Raw genomic sequence first — 6,568 nt, 5'->3', positions numbered from 1 at the left:
CGTTTCGAAGATCCTGCTGCCAGAGGTTTTTGTATTGAGGCCTGTTGGGTGACCGCGCTGCTCGGTGCAGTGATGCAGGGGATGACATGTTTACTCAGCAAACAAATAGTAAACTTCTGCTCAGTGTCGGGTGTTTATTTAACAGGTAAATGTCACAGGCCCTTTACACGCTGAAGATATTTAGAGTGAAGGAGGGATAAGTAGTGGAGCCACCCTCTCTCACTCACTCTCTCTCTCTCTCTTACCTGAAGGAACTGGTGTAGCTCCACCTTGACTGGCAGGTCTAGCAACTTATAAAAGGATTCGTCCTCCAGGTGAGTCCTCACATAGTGGGTCAATCCTCAGGACCAGCATGGGGACCGCAGGGCTCCAATCCACATTATGGCTCATCTACCTAACGCTGCTGGTCGGCTCGGTCACCCAGACTGGTGAGTGATGACCTGGAAACTGCTTACAGCTTCACACTCTTTCAACAGAAGTTCACTTTGGCATGTGATGAAGGAAAATTATTTTTTTTTTAAATTGATGAATTTGAATTTAGATGTTCTATGTCTAACTTCTACATTTCCTTTGCATTTGTCTGTGAAATATCATAAGAGGCTCCAAAGATATTGTTTTAGATCATTTACCGACTTTCGCTTTAAAACTTCAATTCAAGGCTCAAAAACTGATCGCCAATCATCCGTTACCGTTACAATCCGTACAAACCTGTGTCATTTTGCGAGTCATTGTGCAAGTATTGTTCGTGTATCTCCAGTGAAGTGTCAGAGCAAGCTGAGACAGAATATCTGACACATACTGTACAAGTCCTTTCTAAAATGATAATTTCTTCTCGTTACTATAGTAACCGTCGTCCCCTCTCTGAACACACTGAACCTGAACTCAGGTAACTACACAAATGCCCCAAAGTAGATTTCTGCTGGTCGTGTCAGTTAGATAAGGCGCTTCAATATGTTAACGTCGTTTCAGCGAATGCATCTCACATCGGCCGAGTGTGCACGACTTGGGGACACTATCACTGGAAGACCTTCGATGGGGATTTCTTCCAGCTGGCCTCCACCTGTAACCACGTCCTGATCTCGCAGTGCAAGGACAGCTACGAGAACTTCAACATCCAGATGAGGCGCAAGACGGTCGACGACATCCCCACCATCAGCAACATCATCATGAAGCTGGAGGGCTCCGTGGTAGAGCTCTCCAGAAGCTCAGTGGTTGTCAATGGCAAGACGTAAGTTCGCTCCAGACCAGTCAGCTGCATGTATCCCTGAGACACTACACCTCATATGTTCTACGGCACAGTCTGAGACTCTGTTTTTTTTTTTTTTAATCAAATATTTACTTTAAGTCATTCATTCATATTTACATACATGCTTTTGCAGGAGGAGTAGAGCTCGAAAGTTTGTTCTATATCTTGAAAACAGTGACGAAGATAGCTTAGATAAGACTGAAAGCTTTGTAGAAAAGAAAAGCTATTAAGTGTTGACTGTGAGTAAAGAGTGTTTAGCCCGTTCCGTAGCTCTTAGAACACTGTTTTGAGGGACTTTTTTTTTTGTTAAGCTCCTACTTCAGAGTAGGTATTTTCCCAGCACAATTTTAATTGATTTATTTATTCATCTTCCCTTATTTCGGTCAGATTAGAGAATATTTATTACCACAAGTTTAAGAGAGGGGAGCCTCTCGGCCATCTCCTCGTCAATTTGGCCACAGCGAGAAAACATCACAAACCTTTTCTCTGTTTTCTTGGACAGCGGACAGTGTGAGGACCAGCATGTCAGCAGTTCCCGATATATTCTAACTGTTCTTGCAGATTGATTTTACAAAGACTAAAGGAGGTGCGGCTGTCCTTCATTGTGTTTTAAAATGGAAAAGAACGCCTGTCCCCGCGCATGCTGTCTGAAGCCACTTGAATTGTTTGAAGGAGGTTATCTTATCGTTTCATTATTATTACCCACAAATCGCATGAAAGGGCCAAAACCAACAACAAATTTATCTTTCTGCCAAGTATTGTCTGTGTCCGCGGTCTGATAAGCCGATCCTTCTTTGACCGCAGAACTCCATTGTTGTCCGAGAGCTATTAAAAGCTGTATACAAGAGCCATAGTGTTGCACTTGGATGACGTATTTAGCCAGTGTAGTTCAGTCCTATCAGCTCATTAGATTAGATTAAGTATCAGCAATATCAGTTAGAAAAGAATACAAATGTCTTATGTCTAAAAGATGTAGATCTTTGAAATGTCAAATTAACGCTGGCATCAGTGGTTGCTTAGGAGGTCAAAACTCCAGCGACACTTGTAGCAACTGTATTGCTAGGCCGACGCGTTAGGCTTGTGGCCTTCATCAGGGTCATCATAAAAACACGCTACAAGGAACATTCGAATAGGGTAGGGGGGGGGTTTAAAAGTTTAAAAAATAGATATATTAAACACAACCAATCATATACATCCAAATAGATATCAGCCAGTGGGGGAGTTCTGACCTCTTCAGACGTTTTTCCTTCTACGTTCATCTATGAATAATTGGGCTCAGGACTGTCAATGCATGAAGTATTTTGTATTTCTGGATCTCTAATTATCAGTGGGATGCCTATACCGCTAAATCTCATCGACGGGATCGGACCATTTGCAATTTTAGGGCCTCCCAGTGGCAGCAAAAGAAGAAATGAAACAGTACACAACGGCAGATTAGCTGCTCGATCAGGTTTCAAATCAAGTTGATTTTCGCTCTGTGGTAGCGTGAAGTGCAAACAAAGGCTGCATGGATGGTAGGAAAGCGTAGTCACGCTTCGGAAGGATGGTCAGAAGTTGTCATAAGCAGCAGAGGCTCTCTATAAACAAACTGCTCACAACCGCTCAGCCACGCTCGGTTCATTGCGATAGTTTCCACCTGAATGAATCGTGACGTTTTTTCGATATTAACATTGAATTAAATGACCCGGTGTCATTTAACAGGGGTCACTCATAGCGCTGGGGCCATAAACACCCACCTCTTTTGGCAATTTCTGTAAACAAACGGATAAATCAACCGCATGCTACCTGCTAACGGCAAATGGCAGTAAGACAAATGCATCTGGATTTTAGACATTTTTGTCTGACCTCCTGCATCGCTCTGTGAAGACTGGAGACGGGGTTTAACATGACTGCAGCGTCTGGCCACTTCCTTTTGCTTTCCGTGACTCTCTGTTATTTTTGTAAGTTTTTGGTCATGGAGGAAGGAGACACCGTTATTACTTTGCGTCCCATTGGAATATGACTTCCTGTGTCAGCTCCTGCTTTCTGTCTCGTTCTCATACTACCTCTCTTGCGCTTGTTGCAGGGTGTCCCTGCCACTTGTCACGTTCGGGGTGACTGTCAAGGGGACCACGTCTAGCATCATTGTCGAAGCCAAGCTGGGGATTAGAGTTACCTGGAACCTGGATGACTCCCTGGATGTACGAAGCACACCCCCCACACCCGCACACACATCTGTCCTCAGTTTTGCGTTCCGGTGTATTATCGTGTATTATGCATGCAAAGAAACATTTGAATTGTTCGTAGGAGGTTATCTTATCGTTTCATTATTATTACCCACAAATCCCATGAAAAGACCGAAGCCAACAATGAGCAAGTTTTGTAATAAGCCGATCCTTCTTTTCCACAGAACGCCATTGTTGTCCGAAAGCTATTCAAACTACATATACAAGTGTTGCACTTGGATGCCATTATTTAGCCAGTGTAGTTTAGTCCTATCAGCTCATTAGATGAGTAACCTCATAGTTACTAATCTACCCAACTGAACAAGTTGATTAAGTTAGACAATAATATTAGCGGGGAGCAAAAGTCCACATTTTTAATAGAGTCCGTCAAAAGGCAAACGTAATTACCACTCATACCTCTACCACCCTTTAAATAAAGAGTTGGAGCTGCTCCCTTCAGGGTGGAGGTATCAACTCCTCCTGGTTCTATACATTCAAACATTCCTTTTTACTATGAGCAATTAAATGAATAAATTAGCTTTCTGTCAATAAATTCTTCGTCTTCTTGCCAGCGCTGTAGCACTACAATACACTCTCTGTCTACATGAGAGTGTTTTGAGTGAAAACATGAACCACGTTCGAAATGGCAATGCCAAAATCAGTTCCTCCATGACCCTTGGCCTAACCTCAAATCTCACTGAGATCTGTTTTGAGGCAGACACACACACACACACACACACACACACACACAAAAAAAAAATCTCCATGGCTGAGGTGACGGAGAAGCCTGGCAAATATTTATCAAGGCTCACTGCGGAGCAGCAGTGAGTCACTGGGCAAGTTTGTGGGATATGTCCTGGAGAGATAATCAAACAATATGAATAAGACAAGCCTGCCTGAAAAACCACAATGCAAATATAGCGAAGTAAAAATGTGGCCGAGTGCGTTACGTCATGACGATGGATGTGATTAAAGGATTTCCTCATTAGAGATTGATGTAGTTTCTATATCAGACAGATATGTAAACCGAATTACGTTTAATACGATCCGGTGGGAGCCATTTTTCTTGAGCTTGCGCTGGGAGGGACGGCAATAGGCAGTAGTCACCATGTTGGATCGTACAGATGATCCTTGACATTACAAATATCACCTCTATTTGCAGTCGAAACGGCACGTCATGGTCATGCACCAGCTGCGGAGCAAAAGCTTTACGCTCCTGTGATAACTACACAAACCAAATACTTGCTTAAGCCAAGAGTTTATCAATTTCACACACCAACACATTGCACACTGAGGTTCCCCCCAACATGATTTAACCGGCTTCCTAACCCTTTCTGGCTCATTAGCCTGTGTTTAGAGTGCAGACAAGTTGTGATATGAAATGGATTACATAGAAAGACTGACATATGTCAAACCGCCATTAATAATGTGTTGAAATCTTCAGAGCCTTAAGATTTGAATCATAAATGACATGATTTTGCCAATGACGTGCTGTACATTTGGGGTGTGTTCGCAGATTGAAATAGACAACAAATACCAGAACCAGACATGTGGACTCTGTGGAAACTTTGACGCTGTATCCAACGATTTCTTGCAAGATGGTAAGATCCTTTTCCTTTTCCTTTTCGGAGCGATGATATACTGCAGATTGTGCTTTTTTTATTTTTTAAAAAATAATAATAATAGTACTATACATGTTAAAACTGCCCTTACTAGTAACTGATAATGACAGTTGATGACATTGAGTTACTGCAACTCTTCCTCCAGGAATTTGTGCCATCTCAGGCGAAAAACAAATATACCAGATACATAATAGATTCAACCTGTATTATACTCAGCAAACCTAACCTGAACTGTCTCTGACCTAATACCTTAGTCTAACCCTTTGATTTATGCAGCACTACGCTGGAAAATCCAGAGAGTTTAGCCCAAGGGCACAATCACCCAAACAAGGTTCAAGTTCCTAGAGCTAGCGACTATTTTTAGTAAATTCTGACTGTTTACCTTTCTGCAGTGCAACGTTTGAAAAGGATTTTTCCCCATTGACTTGAAAATGTTGAGCATCACCAAAAAAAGATATACAGATTGCAAGTTTTTTGTTTTTTTTTACTTAACTGCAAGTTACTGGGCTTAATTATCACAATGACCATTGTTGTGTGACTGACTGCACCGTAGGAGCTCAGCTGACCGTGACAGACTACGCTAGTACCTACAAGGTGAACGGGCCGACAGAGAGCTGCGATGAGCCTGAGCTCAACCCGGTCGTGAGCTGCGGCAATAAGGTAACTCTTCCCTCAGCCGTGTCAAGATAGGTAACCCTAGATTTGCGGAGCTCTCGCACAAGAGATTCAGCAAAGTAGTGCTTGACTGAATTACTTTAAAGTACTTGACGTAGGAGGTCGCGGTGGATGAAAGGAGTTTGTTTGGGTTAGGCAACGAAACTCCTTGGTTAGGATCTGGAAAAGACCATGGTTTGGGTTAAAATAATAAAAGTCAAAGTTGACTTGGTTTCACGCGGGACACGGATCACGGTCTCCTGGGGTAAAGGCTTTCTGGCAGAAAGGCTAGAAAGAAGCAACACAAACAAATCTTGCGAGAGTTTCACAAATCTGGGGTCACCAACTAGACACGACCTCTTCAGTCTTCGTCGCACTCCAAACGCATTTACATGAAACATCTCATGGAGTCCCGTGTGTGAAGAATGAGATCTTACCTGTGTAAAATGGTACCTGGACTGGACACCCAAAATGTACTACCTTTAATATTATATATATTTAACGGTTCTGTGTATGAGATTTTTTTTAACATTTAAATAGCAGCATACAGCTATTTGCTATGTAAAGAGTGACAGGAAATGTGGTGAGAGAGAGAGAGAGGGGTAAAGACATGCAGCAAAGGGCCCAGGCCAGAATCGAACCGGGGCCCCTGCGGGTGATCTGCAAAGTAAAATGCATGTTTTTGTCAATGGAGTCTGGTGGTTTTTGAGGAGACCGAGAGTGATTAGGGGGGAGGTGTGGCCAACACGCCCATTTGTTTTGGTCTGAGATGCTGATGCTCATCTAGTGGTTCTGAATATCATACATAGTGGCTTTAAAGACTTCATATTTGGCAGGTTCTT

General features: G+C 42.8%; 1 protein-coding gene across 1 annotated transcript in view; it reads left to right on the top strand.

The window, feature by feature from the left end:
* The first annotated feature begins 352 nt into the window (after positions 1–352).
* muc5.1 (mucin 5.1, oligomeric mucus/gel-forming) overlaps positions 353–6,568 on the top strand; it is a 48,194-nt gene continuing 41,978 nt past the window's right edge. Inside the window, exons 1-6 of the mRNA XM_070909342.1 lie at positions 353–428; positions 845–886; positions 970–1,228; positions 3,312–3,426; positions 4,967–5,051; positions 5,626–5,732. Coding sequence (XP_070765443.1) covers positions 353–428; positions 845–886; positions 970–1,228; positions 3,312–3,426; positions 4,967–5,051; positions 5,626–5,732 — 684 coding nt within the window. The remainder of the gene's footprint in view (positions 429–844; positions 887–969; positions 1,229–3,311; positions 3,427–4,966; positions 5,052–5,625; positions 5,733–6,568) is intronic.

Source organism: Enoplosus armatus, chromosome 1 (assembly GCF_043641665.1).
Source record: "Enoplosus armatus isolate fEnoArm2 chromosome 1, fEnoArm2.hap1, whole genome shotgun sequence".
Classification (NCBI taxonomy): domain Eukaryota; kingdom Metazoa; phylum Chordata; class Actinopteri; order Centrarchiformes; family Enoplosidae; genus Enoplosus; species Enoplosus armatus.
Note: the sequence above shows the minus strand (reverse complement) of the source record. Positions and strands in the feature narration are given on the sequence as shown.